The following is a 16,276-nucleotide window of genomic DNA, read 5'->3' on the forward strand; positions in this document are numbered from 1 at the left end:
CTTCAGCTCCCAACATCGCCATCGCCATCCCAGAGGGCTACAAGATCACCCGGAGGGATCGCACCGCCAACCAGATGGGAGGAGGCATCGCCATCATCCACAGGAACACCATCCGTATCACGACCAGCACCGACAACACCTTGACCACCGCCGAACACCTGCATTTCCAGATCCACACCGACCCGAAGACCACCCTCAGAGGCACCCTGATCTACCGACCTCCGGGACCACGCACCCAATTCAGCGAGGACATCGCCGACTTCGTCAGCCCGCATGCCCTCCCCTCCGCTGACTACATCCTCCTGGGGGACCTCAACTTCCACCTGGAGAACAACAACGACCGCAACACCAGCACCCTGCTCGACAACCTCGCCAATCTTGGACTCAAGCAGCTGGTGTCCACCCCCACCCACCTCGCCGGACACACACTCGACGCAGTCTTCTCATCCAGCACAGACATCGCCTTCAGCCACGCCACAGAGCTTCAATGGACGGATCACAGCTGCGTCCACTTCACCTTCAAAAGAACGACGACCCACCAGCAACAGGCTGCCCGCAGAAGCTGGAACAAGATCACAGCCGACCAGCTCGCCACCTCCCTGAGCCAGCACCCTCCTGCCAGCTCAGCGAACCCCAGCCAGGCCGCCGACAACCTCACGAAGTGGATCAGCAACTGCGCGGACGAGCTCGCCCCGCTGAGGACCCCGCCCAGCAGACCCGGCAGCAAGAAAGCCCCATGGTTCACCGACGAACTCAAGAGCTCCAAGAAGAACTGCCGAGCCCTCGAGAAAGTCTGGAGAAGGGAACCAACACCGGACAACATGACCACCTTCAAGCTTGCCACCCGGAAGCACCACCAGCTGATCCGCGCCGCCAAGAAAACTGCATTCAAGGAACGGCTGGACAACAACGCACACAACTGCAAGGAACTCTTCAACATCGTGAAAGAGCTATCCAACCCCAGCGCAGGAAACAACGACATCACCCCATCGCAAGACCTCTGCAACTCCCTCGCCTCATACTTCCACAACAAGATCGCGGACATACACAACAGCTTCAACAACCAACCAACGCACACCACGACCGAACCTCCACCCCCCACCACCACCTTCCACGCCTGGACTCCGATCAGCACCGAAGACACCGTCCGCACGATGAACTCCATCCACTCCGGATCTCCGACCGACCCCTGCCCTCACCACGTCTTCAACAAGGCCGACGCTGTCATCGCACCCCACCTGCGAGACATCATCAACACATCCTTCGACACCGCCACCTTCCCTGAGAGCTGGAAGCACGCTGAACTCAGCGCTCTACTCAAGAAACCCACAGCGGACCCCACCGAACTCAAGAATTACCGCCCGATCTCGCTCCTCCCGTTTCCAGCCAAAGTCATCGAGAAGACCGTCAACAAGCAGCTGGCCGCCTTCCTTGAGGCGAATGGATCCCTCGACCCCTCACAGTCTGGCTTCGGAGCCAACCACAGCACCGAGACCGCCCTCATCGCCGCCACCGATGACATCCGAGCCCTGATGGACAACGGAGAAACAGCGGCCCTCATCCTCCTAGACCTCTCCGCGGCATTCGACACTGTCTGCCACCGCACCCTAGTACAGCGCCTCAGCAACGTCGGAATCCAGGAGAAGGCTCTGGAATGGATCATCTCCTTCCTCGACGGAAGAACACAGAGAGTCCGCCTACCACCGTACAAGTCAGAGGCCACCGAAGTCATCTGCGACGTCCCTCAAGGATCCTCGCTGAGCCCCACCCTCTTCAACGTCTACATGAGCCCCCTCGCGGCCATCGCACGCCAACACAACCTCAGCATAATCTCCTACGCCGATGACACCCAGCTGATCCTCTCCCTGACCAACGACCCCGCCGCCGCCAGAGCCAACCTGCACGAAGTGATGAAAGAGGTAGCCGAGTGGATGACGACCAGCCGCCTGAAACTGAACTCAGACAAGACGGAGGTCCTCATCCTGGGCTCTTCACCCTCCACCTGGGACGACTCCTGGTGGCCTCCCGCCCTGGGCACCGCACCCAAACCGACAGACCACGCACCAACCTGGGCTTCATCCTAGACTCCTCCCTCTCCATGACCAGGCAAGTCAACAACGTCTCCTCGGCGTGCTTCAACATCCTACGTATGCTACGGAAGATCTTCTGGTGGATCCCCACCGAGACCAGGAAGACCGTCACCCAGGCCCTCGTCACCAGTCGACTGGACTACGGCAACGCCCTCTACGCCGGTACCACCGCCAAGCTCCAGAAGAGACTCCAGCGGATCCAGAACGCCTCAGCCAGACTCATCCTCGACATCCCACGAACCAGCCACATCTCCTGACATCTGAGAGACCTGCATTGGCTCCCCGTCAACAAAAGAATCACCTTCCGCCTCCTCACCCACGCACACAAAGCCCTACACGACCAAGGCCCGAGCTACCTCAACAACCGAATCAACTTCTACGCTCCCAAACGCCACCTCCGATCAGCCAACCACGCCCTCGCCGCCGTCCCCCGCATCCGAAGAGCGACTACAGGAGGAAGGTCCTACTCCTACCTGGCCGCCAAGACCTGGAACTCCCTCCCGACCGACCTGCGCCTGACCCAAGACCACCTCTCCTTCAGGAAGAAGCTGAAGACCTGGCTGTTCGAGCAGTAGCGGCACCCCCCTCCCCCCAGCGCCTTGAGACCCTACGGGTAAGTAGTGCGCTCTATAAATGTCTTTGATTGATTGATTGATTCAATACTGTGGTTCCTCCTGTTAAAATCGATGAAATTACCACCAGTTGTTCTAATCCAATTTCAGGAGAACTGGACGTAGAAAAGGAAAGGCCCATGGTCCACTTTCCTGTAGTGGAAATAAGAAAATCTGTTCCTGTGGTATCAACCATTCTTAACCCCACTGCCCCTTCTTTCCATACATTGGCAGAAGGGGTAGTTCCTGGTCAAAACTTTTCTATTAATTCGGTGGAAATCCGTACAGATTCACTGATTTTGGATTTTCTCCCACTATTTGATCTTGATTTGGTATTGAATAGAACTTTATTGTTGAAATGCTTTAAGGACATAGAGTGTCTGAAACTACTCCAATCAAATGATATCAACTTAGTAACGATACTAGGAACAGGGTCCATGTCATTTATTAGGGTAAGGTTCTATTCCAAGTTGATAGTGAATCTTATACTAAATCAAGCAGAAATTTTCCAGAGTCAGGGGATTGATGTGGTGCCCTTTCTAGCTACATGTGTTAATAACCACTATGAGAACGGCTATCAACGGGTCCTGGGTCAAGCCGGTTCTTCTCAGCCTTTCGAAGACCTAAAGATTTGTGTCTCAAAAACGAAAAGGCTAGGTACACATGTTATCCCCGCACCAATGACAATAAATAGGGGTATAATTGAGAATGAACAGCAATGGAACTGGTTACCTGGTGCCTTGTCGTCCAAGGTGACAGACAACCCAAAATTGTTTTCTCACCTTTAGCAGCTCTTTCACTGTTCTTTCCTGGAATGCCGCTGGCATTAACAACAACCCTGAAAAATTACTGTACCTCTCTTCCTTGAATGCCAGTGTAATTTGCATCCAGGAAACATGGTGCGTTGATAAATTGAATGTAGGGAGAGATTACTTTGTGTTGGAGGTGGCAGCTACCCCTTCCAGTAGAGGACTTGCAAAAGGGGGAATTGCATGCCTACTGACCAATAGAATAAAGTGGAGTTTTTCCCACTACGTAGACTCCAGTAATCTTTTCCAGGTAGTGACTCTTTTCAATTTAGATAATATGGGAGAAAGACACCCCTTCGTGATAATAAACGCCTATATATCGCCAGACGATCATTTTAATATTCTATTAAAACAAGTTTTTGTTTTTATTAAACAAATTAAAGAGACAGTTCCTTCTCCCAATTTCTTGTTAGTAGGTGATTTAAATTGCAAAGTTTCCAACCTCAGCCTAGAGCTTTTTAGAAATAAAGCAAAAGAGGAGGCTCTGTTGATTCCCCAAGCCCTTTTTCCAGGAAATATAAAAACAAATAAACGGGGTAAACTACTGTTAGAAGAATTGTACATTACGGAGGGGCTCATAGCTAACGGTAGGCTTCCCTCTGATGTCCCCGCAAATTACACACATAGTTCCTCCCAAAGTAAATCAATTCTGGACTACGTAATTGTTGATCACTGTATTTTTTCTCTTTTAAGGGACTTGGTTGTTGTAGAATCAACCTTCAGTGATCATAATGTTATTATGTTAACTCTTTCAGTGGATCCTCCTAATTCTGACCCTTGGTCGCTTAATGGTGACGTGGTCACCTTTCAAAAAAAAAACAGGCAGATGTTTCTGGGATTTTAAAGCCATGAAGGGTCTGGAGCCTATCCTTGAAAAAACTTTGATTAAACTAGATAATTGGCAGGAGTTGGAACTATCCTCTTTTGGGGCTCTTATGAAGGAGATTATCTCTGCAGTAAAAAAATCTACTTTAATCAGAAGAAAGATCTCCCTCCCTAAAGCAGTTATTACCCTCAATAAGGAAATAAACAAGTTGGTGAGGGAGCAATATATATGTGAATCAGCAGAGAGATCTCAGAAAATATCTCTCCTCAAAAGAAGGAGAAGCAGGGTAAAGAAAAAAATGAAAAAAGAAAAGGAGGACTCCCTATGGATTGTTTTGCGGGAGGCTGCTGTCCAAGGAAAATCTAGACAGTTTTGGACTCTCATTGGGGAGGGTTGTGGTACAAGAGTGTGTCCCCTCCCAATTCCTATCTCGGAACAAACCTGGGTAGACTACATTTCAAATTTGTATGCCAAGAATGACCTGCGAGTGGAACTTAGGGGAATTGGTGAAGATATTAATTCTACAATTGAGTCCCCTTCTGAATCACCATAGAACGGGCTATTAAGGATATGCGTCCATCAGGAGCTATGGGACCGGATGAACTCCCGATATCAGTCCTGAAACAAGATCCAGTATCCTGGAGTAAAATTCTATTCCCTCTATTCAGGATCTGCTTCATTAAAAAAACTATCCCATCTTCTTGGAAGGGGAGCATCTTGGTGCCCATGTTTAAAAAGGGTGATAGAAATCTTTCCAATAACTATCGACAAATAGTCCTCTTAGACGCTATTGGGAAGGTTTTCTCTAAATGCTTATTGTCCTTAATTAATGATTGGGTGGTTCTAAATCAAATTTTGCCCCTAGAACAAACAGGCTTTCGCAAGGGGCATGGAACCCTGGATAATATCTCCGCCCTTCAGATTATTACTGATAAATACATAAGGGTACGTGGCGGAAGAGTGTATGTGGCCTTTATAGACTTCTCCACAGCATTCAATAAGGTTAATCGCCCTCTGCTGTGGAGAAAGCTATCCGCTTTGGGTATGCCCCCTCAATTGCTAGATATGATCCAGGAGCTACATACAGACACATGGTGTCAAGTTCTGCAAGGAGGAGATAGGGGATTATCTAAGATCATTCCCTCAATTAATGGCCTTAAGCAAGGTTGCCTCCTTGCCCCACTGCTTTTCTCACTATATATTGCAGATCTACCCGCCTCACTTTCCTCTTGTGACGGTATAGCCCCAGTCTTGGGCGGAAAGCACATTTCATGTCTGTTATATGCGGACGATATTTTAATAATGGATCTTATGCCTAAAGGTCTTGCCAAACGCCTCCATGGTTTACATTTGTATGCAGAAACCCATTATCTAAAAATTAATGCATCAAAGAGTAAAATTATGTGTATTTCAGGCCGGAAAAAACATAAGTTTGAGAGCTTTGTCTGGTCTGTGGGAGGTGACAAACTCGATGTGGTAAAGAGTTATGTTTTCTTAGGAAAATTAATCTCAGACACTCTAAGTGATAAATCCCATATCGACAACAATGCCCGGAAAGCCTTATCCCAAGGGAGAAGCTTAAGTGCATTGTACTCGCCAATGGGAAGAAGGCACTTTTCTTATTTATTGGAGGTCTTCAGGGCAAAAATTCCCTCTACCCTCTTGTATGGATTGGAACTGGTCGACCTAAAGCATTGGGATTTTTTAAATGTGGTTGAAGGAAAATTGTTAAGAAGTGTAACCTCCATTAATTCCGCCTGCTCAGTGGCCGCTTGCAGACTTGAGTTTGGCCTGCGCAGCAGTTGGGTGCAGGGCCTGGCAGCTGTAGTACGTTGGGTCGCAAGCATAGCCAGAGGAGAAGCGGGGACTATGAGAATCCTTTTAAAGGCAGAATTATTGGGAAGTTTAAGAGAACATTCCCTAATTGTTAAAAACTTTAGAAAGGCTGTATCGATTCTGCAGGTTGGAGGAGAGTACCCTCTTTTCCTTATCCCCAACCCAGTTAAAGTCTGTCTTGAAAGAGGCTTCCTGGGACCTTAGCTATGGAATGGACAGCGCCTCGATCCTTGTTAAGAAAGGTGTTAATCCCCTTACTGACTCATTTGCAAGAAAATTTGTGCAACCTTATGTCACTTGAAATTTGCCCCACGGCGTCCGGAGATTCTGGTTACTCCTGAGGCAGGACTTGCTACCTCTAAATAATCTTTTGTTTAAATGGTATGGAGTCCCTGCAATCTGCGACTTTTGTCATCTGTCCACTCAAGACCGAATGCATGTACTTTTTATATGTCCAGTGCTGCGTCCATGTCGTCGTAAATGGTCAAGGCAAATATGCTTGCAAATGGGTATTTTAAATGCTAATTCTTTTATGTTTGCTTTATCTAACCCCCCAAATGAGTGATTCTGTTTTACCATTTTTAATTTTTTTAAATGCTTTTTAGCTATTTATTGAAGGATCGCCTATGATGTATGTATCTATGAATTATTTTGTATTGCGGTAATTGTTGTAAACTGTCTTTCCGGTAATGAATGGAGTTTTGTATTGTGTGTTTCTTTTATGTGGACCTCTATGGAGTTCCAAAACATAATAAAGATTGAACTTGTAAGACAGTGACCACAGAATAATAGTTACTATCACGGTAACAATTCTAGGATTTGCTCCTTTAAAGTGGCTACTTGCAGTGTAAATTATGAAGTCCATTACTGTATCTGTGCCCATTATTTCCTTGGCCTCTTTGTTGGTTTTAGTAATTGGGCTTCCACCACACTCAGAGTTCATGCTGAAAGATCTCCAAAATTGAACTCAATGCCTATATCACTGGGGGAAGTGGTGGGTATTGGGGGGGGGGGGGGTGGTCGGAGGGGTGACCTACGCACCATGTGGCCAGTGAAGCTAAGTACTGTATCAAACCAGTATTTTTTGCACAGTGACTTGTTTGCAACCAAGATTTCATTGTTGATGCACATGCTGCTCTATTTAGTTGCATTGCAAAATACGCATTCACTGGAAGTCACAAAAAACTGCTGTCTCATTAATAATCATGAGGTCGGAGGCACTTTACGACCTCTGCATTATATGGAGTCACATCATTTTGAGTAAATACATTTAGGAGGGGCCAGTTGACATTTTGTGAAATCTAAACGTGAATTCTCACTTGTACATCATGCAATTTCTTCATCTAAGGTGAATGTAGGTGGGCACATGGTTGAGAGAATGTCAAAATGTAAACTCCTTTCAAACAATTGACTTTCACCCCTACATGATGTTTCATAATTTTCACTCATGTTCTTTTACATCAATGATTAGGTGATCCTGGGGAGAAGGGGTCCGAAGGCGTGCCTGGTGTTCCTGGGAGGCCTGGAGCAGCAGCAGGAAAGGGCGAGGCAGGCCTCCCTGGGAGGAAGGGAGATGCAGGTACCTGGCTTTTGTTAGAACATTGTTGCATGAGTTCTGACATCATTCTTGATCAGTGAGGCAATTCTGTAGTATCCTGCATATTATATTGTAAGGTGTTTTACCAGCCCTGCCCAGCCCAGTGCCTGTGCCCTGACTCATTGGAATGTTGGAGTCTGATGATGCCTCGGAATGTTGGGACTGAGAGAGGCAGAGTTACAGTTGGTCATAGGCTGAGCAGGGCTGGTAAAACACGTTACAATATAATATGCAGGATACTACACACTTCGCCTTTCAGCCCCAGCTGTGGCCTCACCATCGGCCAGCCCTAAGACAGGGGAGTTGTGCTCATCTACACGACACATCTTGGACTTTGGTGTTACACCCACAGCTTGTGCCTACCTGCACGGTAAACATCGTTTACCACGAACTTTTTACAACGCGGTACCTTTACCACGCATCCCTTACAACGCAAGTCGTTACCACGACTTGCGCTGGAGGGCGCTAAAGGATTAAAAATAGTAAATTTACTATCCCAACACCTTCCCTAGGGTCCACCGGGACTTGTGTTAGAATAGTAAATTATACTATTCTAAATCTGCACCCCCAATGCAAGTCGTGGTAACGACTTGCGTTGTGAGGGATGCGTGCTAAAGGGATGCGTTGTGACGGTACGCGTTGTACCATCATACATCCACCTGCACACCAAGCTCACAGGTGAAACTTTCATTTTTGTCACGCTGATCATCCCCTAGCCACAAACTCTACAGCCCTGACTTTAAATATCTTGGAGCATGCAGAAACATAAAGTACGGGAACCATGTCAAGTTATACAACACTTACGCATGTTGTTCACAGCTGTGAGCTTCATCACTACAAATTCCCTACTGATTGCCCTCTTTTCAATTTCAGGAGCCCCAGGGAGGACTGGACCTCAGGGCCCTAAGGGCGACAAAGGAGATACAGGTAACAGAAATGGACCGTGGCTCTGAATCCAGCAAAAGTGGGTGGAAAAGTGTATCATATGTATAGAGACACCACAAGGGCAGGATGACACTGACACATAAAGGCCTATCAAGGACTAGAATGGGGATTTGGGGGCAGCCGACCAAAGGGTGTCTGCCCCCCCTCTTCCGCCCCTTATGTCTCGCCCAGGGGTCTTTGCGGAAGTGGTGCAGTCTGGAGGACTGCACGGCGGGTTGGGCTCTTTTTGGGATAGGTCATGGCCCAACATACATAGGGCACCCCCTCTTCCCCAATGGATATCGAAGACTGTTTGTTATGGATTACTGGATAGACTGAGGATCTTTCCTGATGCTATTGCGTAAATCACAAATGAAGTGCAAACCAAATCAGTCTCAATCTGGGAGAGAGAGACAGAGGAAGAGAGAATCGTACAGAGCCATACAGAGACATATTGCTTTGTTATTTACGCTTTTCTCTGTCAGCTAGCCGCGTGGACTTCAGATTCTAAACAGGTTATTCATTGCTATGATTTAGCAACAGTGGAAAGCAAAAGTTGTTCCCCACTTTTGCTGTTCCATAAAGGAATCCCAGTTCATAGTGACATGGATCTCAGAAAAGCTGTCAGTGTGGAGTTGGCTCTCTGCTCCAATGGAGAGAAGAGGGCACAGCTTCAGGTGGGGAGGAGAAAGGAAGGCCCAGAGGGTGGTGGGGTTAGTGGCAGGAGACAAGGTTTTATTCAAACATATTTTGGAATTGAATGGGTGGATGAAAAAGAGAGTGGTCGTGCGGTGCAGGATAGCAGGTTTATTTTAAATGTCAGTGTGATTTGGTCTTTTATGGATAAGGTCCTATCCGAATAAAGTAATTTAACTGAACTGAAATCTTAGTGTGGCGAGAATGATAAATACACAGGGTGGTGAGGGTAGTTGGAAGGACGCAATTTTTGCTTTCTTAAATATTTGGTTGAGGAAAGTAATGCCTGGCAGCCTCAGGACACCAGATGTAACACTGGGAAGGGGTTTGTGGCAGCTGAAACCATGCTGTGTGGTGCATCGACCACTGCACAGCTGTTGAAATGAGGGGCAGACCATTTGGGTGGGCCATACATAACAAAGATTGTAGATGGTTAATACTAAATAAACGAGATAATTGTCACATTGTTCTGGAAAACATGATATTTGCAACCTAAGCTCTTCTCTCTTTATCTGTTTGTTTTCACTCAGAAGTCCTCGTTGAAAAACATTCATGTTATTTAGTGTTACACATCTATGAATATATATTTTCCATGTGTAGTACCGAGTTAATCATAGCCACATTAGGCATATTTTAAAAAAAGTAACTTCAGGACTCGTGACTCAGCTCTGCACATGTACACCTGGCAAGTTCTTCAGAATTCTTGGTTTGGGAAGGTTTTTGATAGTTATTTTATTCTGTTCTGTTACTTTATATTTCTAAATTAAACTCCAAATCTTATAGTGCATTCTATTGAGGGTAATTACTGCAGCAGGTACTCAACTGCGGCAAGAACTTCATATAGTAACAGCAAAGCTATAGTTTTCAAATGTATATACATTTGAATGTCGTAAATAGAAAGATGAAGGTCAAAATACTTCACAGCATTGGTTTTGTCTTGCTTTTAGAAATGCCAAAATTAACACCGTGCACCGCAAACCAAAGGGATTGTGAAAGAGGCTTGGAGATGACAAATTCAGCATACCTATGATTATGGCTGTTAATATTTCTCATTTCAGGACCGATTGGGCCACAAGGAGCAAAAGGAGAGAAGGGCATTGCAGGTAGAGAATGTTTGTGTATTTATTTGATGTTTAATTTCTCACTCCAGGAGTAAGACTATGTGGAGAAGTGTGGCTCACTGGTTAGAGCAGGCAGACCCTGAAGCAGAGGTCAGACCCGGGACAAGGGTTCAATTCCCGACGCGGCAGGGTCTTGAGCTCAAATGTCCACGGACTTGATAATTCTCGCTTCGGTGCCTGACCTAATCATGGGTTCACACTATGCAACTCTGGGCATTAAGCTTGCTTAATCTCCACAACGGCCCCCCTGCGGCGGGATGCCTGGCTTTCACCTTGGGGATGCCCTGTAGGGGCTATCTCACAGGGAAAAGCCAGGACGGGTTCCCAAGGCAAGCGCCGAGATACCTCCCCAGGTGATCGAGCGCTATATAAGAACATACAAAAAAAAAAAAGACTATGGTTAGAAGCAACGGTCCAGTTCTTACCCTACCTGTATGTTGTTGACAATGTGTTTACGTATGAATCAGTCACACCTGATCTGCTCACAAGGCTAGGATGTAGTTTTCTCTTTATGTCCCCTCCTTCCTTCCCCTTGAGCCCCCTTCCACCCATTAAGAAAATGTCTTGGGTCTGGCGTCACACTATACAAAATCTCCCCTCACTTCCCCCCTGAGCTCCACCCATTAGCTTTTCCTACCTATCTAAGCAGCTATCTTTAACCTCTTATTCCATATATCTTCATCTCATTGGAAGTATCCTCACAAGCTACTCTTTCCAACCTTTTCTTTAAATAAGAGCTACTTATGTTCACTGAAAATCATTCTGAACTACCAATACTATCACAGTTGTAGTATTGCAATGGAGACACGTCAGACAATATCACACAAGTTTGCCACCCTTCACAATATTAGCACCTGTGATCACCTCAGTGCATGAAGTAAGGTTGTCAGCAGTAACGTAAAAAAGGATTTGTCAATTTGGAATGTCTGTACCTGAGAAATACAAAACAGCCATAGCTACAACATCACAGGGACAACGGCGATAATATTAGTAATTCTCTCTAAGCCATTTGCAACAGTGCAAAATTGATTTGCAGTCCACACAAAGTGGTTTGTTAGTTGCAATCGCGATTATGGGTTACGAAGGTGTTGTTTGGCCCGAACAGCTTTACCTGATTGCCTTGGCCCTCTGGCCTGGCACGCCGTTTTCGGACCTCACATCTCTGCTGTTGCTTTGCGCACGCCCCGGTTTCACTCTGAATGCTTTCACTCACTCTCTTTCTCTCACACCTTTTTGGCACTTATTCTTTCATTTTCCTGGTGCCTTTTAGTGCTTTTTGTTCCTTTTGGCCCACTCTTCTCACTTTTTGTCACTTTTTCCTTCTTTTCTTTGAGACGTTGATGCGCGGTCCTTTTTGCCTCGCTCTTCTCAAGTTGACTAATCTTGCAATCTCACACTTTTGGACTCTCTTTATCCTCCCTAGTTACCTTTTTCCACTATCTTTTGCTCCTTTTTACCCCACTTTCACCACTTTTCTTTGTATTTATTTGCTACTTTTGCCTCCTCTGACTTTTGCTTCCTGCTTTCCTTCTTTGTTGCTCCCCGCGCCATGCTCTCACCTGCTCCTTCCTGCCACCACGGCATGCCTCTCTCCTGCCACTCTCCTCAGATTTACGAAGCTGGGCCCACCACCCCCAGGCTCTCCCACAGCTTTTTAATGGCAGCTGCAGAGCTGACATGTAGTACATGCATGCCGTGGCATCTACCAAAAGTAAGCCTTTCTACATCCATAAATACAGGCCCATGCCCATTGCCACGACCTCTGGTCCTATACCTCCACATCATAGCCCAAAATGCTACCTCGCCACATCCTTGCATTCCCTGAACCCAGGTCGCATCTCCTAGTGGTGCTGTTGGATGGCTCCAACCAACACAGAAGCTGTGTTCTCCTGCACAGGCTACTGTTTCTCCTGTGATAACTCTAACTCCACAATCACACTCATTGCATTCAAACTCCCGGACTCTGCAACACAGAAACATACAACATGCAGCCCCCATTGGCTTGCGCCCTACTAACACCTGCTCTCTCACCAAGCACTCTGCCAAAAGTCCTTCACGAGCTCTCCTGAACTGTCTCTTCCTCACAGAGACATGGCTCAAACCTACATCAGCCTACGACATTGCGAGTGGCATTTCCCACGGATAGAAGATCACTAGATGGGACATGCCCAGCAAGCTTAGAGGAGGAACTACAATCATCTTCAAGGAACACTTCCCTTGTGCCCTCACCACCACAGCCAAGGGCCATGTTCAGAAACTCTCTCACAAACATCATCACCTCCCTCAAACTCAACTCCGGCTCCTTCATCCTGCCTGGCAACCTAATAGCATGATACGTCTGCACGGACTCGTAAAGATGCGCACAGTAACTTATGGAAACATGACACCCACGTGCAACACATAGTCAGTGGCAGTACGTTAAACTTGCACACAATAGCACAACTACAGACCAAAGCAGTTTACTGGGTGTATCACACACACTCAGACACAAGGAGCACAGGTTTTAATCCCCAAAGGGCATACTTTCAATCACAGCAAAGGGAAGAATGGGGGTGCCATTTACCAGCTGCAGGCTGCAGAGGAAGACAAGAGTGCACCTGGCACTACAAAACCCTGGTTCACTTCCCCGGGTCGGTAAACCAGAGTTCAGCCTGCAGGGACTTCTTTTTTCTTTGGTTTTCCTGAAATGATTCCTTTTGCCCGCTTTACATGGATCTCAGGGGCAGAATCCATCCTCCCCTTTCTTGGTGTCGGGTCAGGTAATATTTCTGAGGCCGTGGAGTGTTTAGCAGTTGGAGGCCCTCGGCCTCAGTGATCTTTAGAATGGATGTATAACTTATGATCGAAATAAGTCTGCATCCCAAATAGCGAGTTCTACAATCTACAATCTGTAACCACCTGTACAAATTAAACATTGCCTCATCTCCTAAACTGCCAGGGCCCATGAAACCCTGTCAAACCTGGCCTCAGGTCACGACTCACGGGCAGTGTACCTCAACCCTGGTCACAGAACCTCCTGGCCACTGATACGTCACCCCATTGCACCTTGTCACGTGTGCTCTCAAGCCTTCTTGTCATCACCTCCTCAGCCCTCTGAGCATGCCATGGCCAGGGGACCCTCTGTCCTGGTCAGTCGGCCTGGTCAAACGACCTTCTGTCCTGACTAGTAAGCACTTGGGCACCCTGTGGCAAGGGACCCTCTGCCCAGCTGACTCCTCTCTGGGCAGGGCATGGCCAAAGTCCTCGGACCGGGTCACCCAGCCTTCTGGGTAGCCATCAGCAGGCTCTGCCTGACCCGAACAATCCTCCAGAGCCCTCTAGACCAAGCATCCCCCCCAAGCTGGTCAGCCTCTTGGGAGGTCATAGCCTGACCTGCACCCAGCTAGTATTCCAACTTGACTCCGTGTTATCAGGACAAAACGCCACCAACTGTGAACGTTCATAACACAAAACATTCTGGGAAATGTAGTCTTTATTTTTCACTCATGAGATCAATTGGACTCGTGCTCCTGCTGATCGTGTACATACATTGTGAACCCCTGTTCAGATGGCATGGAGTGAGGGGAAACATCCCGGGCCTGGTCGCCATCCAGACTGCCCCCCCTCCCGCTGACCTGGTCACCCTCTCCCCTGGGAGCTTCGTGGCTGGCAGGGGACCATTATGCAGGACTCCCCTTGCCGGGTCACCAGGGGGCTTGTCGTGCCAGAGGAGGTTTCATCTTCATTAAGTTCCACTCGGGGTCTGCTGGCCAGGAACTAGGGTTCCGGGGACAGGAGCCAAGCTTTGGGGGCAGCAGATAGGGTTTCAGAGGCTGAGGCGAGCCAAGCGCTCCCAAGCAATCAAATGGCTTCTAATTAAAAGCAGCTGTTGGGGCTCGCGGTGGGGCTACTGCAGGAAGGGCTGGGGGAGGGGGCCCTCTGAATGTGTTCCCCAGGAGGGTTAGGAGAGGCAGGAGAAAGCCATCCATCACTGAGGAGACAGGCATGGGCAGTAATTAAAATGGCGGGTTCGGGAACCACGTCACATGAGTGACGATTCGAACGTCATCGATGTCACAACATCATAGCCTAATTAGACAATAATCTTGGCCGGCGGCCGGGTAAGGTTCGACAGACAGTAATAATTTTTAGCTTTTTGGTGTCACGGAGTCCGTGACACCAAAACACAAAATAATATTACTGTCTGTCGAACCTTACCCTGCCGCAGGCCAAGATTATTGTCGACACGGACCACGGTGTCACCCCATGTGATGGTGTCACCCGGTGCGGTCCGCACCCCCGCATCCCCCTAGTGATGCCACTGACAGTGCTTGAAAGACCCCACCTACATTGCAAGCCAATTGCTAGATCCCATCTTTACTAAGTTTGATGACATCTTGGTGGACAAGCCCATCTCTCTAGCCTGCACTGTCTATTCGCTTTTCCACTTTAACATTCACTTCAACCGCCATCAAAGAACCCCACCGGATACCAACTGCTGCAATAGGAATTCTATCTCCCAAGAAAACAAGCACACAGCACTGATAAACAGTCATCCGCTGCACCAGGACACTCTACTGCCAACTTCAATCTCTGGATCGTCACCTGCCACCATCCTGCCACTACTGAAGAAACCCACTGCAGACCCTTCTTCTCCCGCCAACTACAGACCAATCTCACTGCTTCCCTAACCACCGACAATGTTAGAGCAATTGATCAATAATAAAGTAGTTAACCACCTGGATAGCAACCATCTCCTGGACTGTTCCGAATCAGGTTTCAGACCTAAACATAGCAACAAAACAGCCCTCATCACTGCACCTGACGACAGCAGGACCAACATGGATCAAGACAACACTACTGCTCCCATCCCACTTGACCTCTCTTTAATATCATCTCCCACTCAATCACCAGCCTCTGCCTCCACCAATTAGAAATTTGTGAAACAGACCTTCATGGATCAGCTTCATGCTCACAAGACGTACATAGAAAGTAAGCCTACCCTGCAACACCTCTGAACCCATGGAGTCGGCCAGGAATCATCATTCATCCATACTCTCTTCCATATCAGCATCACCCCTCTCACCTACATCGTTTTAACCTTCAGAATCAGCATCATCTCATACACCGAGGACACCCACCTAATCCTCTTCAAAGACATCATCAACAACCAAAGCTCATCTAGTGACTGTCAGAAGTTGCCTTCTGGATGAAGTCCAACTGCCTGAACCTCAGCTCAGAGTGAGGTAGTACCCTTCAAGAAAGACCTAACTCTATGGTCCTAATTCTGGTGGCCATCAGAACTTGGTCCCATACCTTTCAGCCAAGCCCGGGACCTGGGAATTGTGGTTGAAAACAAAATATCAATGGCCAGGCCAAGTCAACTTGTTCACATCCTCCTGCTTCCACACCCTCAATATCCTCAGAAAAATCTTTAGGTGGCTCCCTCTTGACACCCGCCAACCACCCAAGTGCTCATCACCAACAAGCTAAACTACGGAAACACACCCTACCTTGGAACCTCCACCCAACTCACTGAGTGGCTCCAGAGCCTTCAGAATATAACTAATCCTCTTCAGGGACATCATCTTGTGCATGTCAAAAGTTGCACTCTGGATGAATTCCAAATGCCTGAAACAGCTCAGACACAGGAAAGAACTCTTCCGACCCAAATCTATGGTCGTCACACTGGTGGCCAACAGAACTTGGTCCCAATCCAACTCCTTCCAACCAAGCCAGGAAAGTGGGGATTGCGGCCAACAAAAAATATCGGTGGCCACGCCAAGT

General features: G+C 47.7%; 1 protein-coding gene across 1 annotated transcript in view; it reads left to right on the forward strand.

Annotated features, from left to right (window-relative positions):
* MARCO (macrophage receptor with collagenous structure) overlaps window positions 1-16,276 on the forward strand; it is a 137,785-nt gene that overhangs the window by 63,169 nt on the left and 58,340 nt on the right. Inside the window, exons 8-10 of the mRNA XM_086957351.1 lie at window positions 7,644-7,751; window positions 8,643-8,696; window positions 10,448-10,492. Coding sequence (XP_086813477.1) covers window positions 7,644-7,751; window positions 8,643-8,696; window positions 10,448-10,492 — 207 coding nt within the window. The remainder of the gene's footprint in view (window positions 1-7,643; window positions 7,752-8,642; window positions 8,697-10,447; window positions 10,493-16,276) is intronic.

The sequence above is a fragment of the Lissotriton vulgaris genome, chromosome 2_1 (assembly GCF_964263255.1).
Source record: "Lissotriton vulgaris chromosome 2_1, aLisVul1.2, whole genome shotgun sequence".
NCBI lineage: Eukaryota > Metazoa > Chordata > Amphibia > Caudata > Salamandridae > Lissotriton > Lissotriton vulgaris.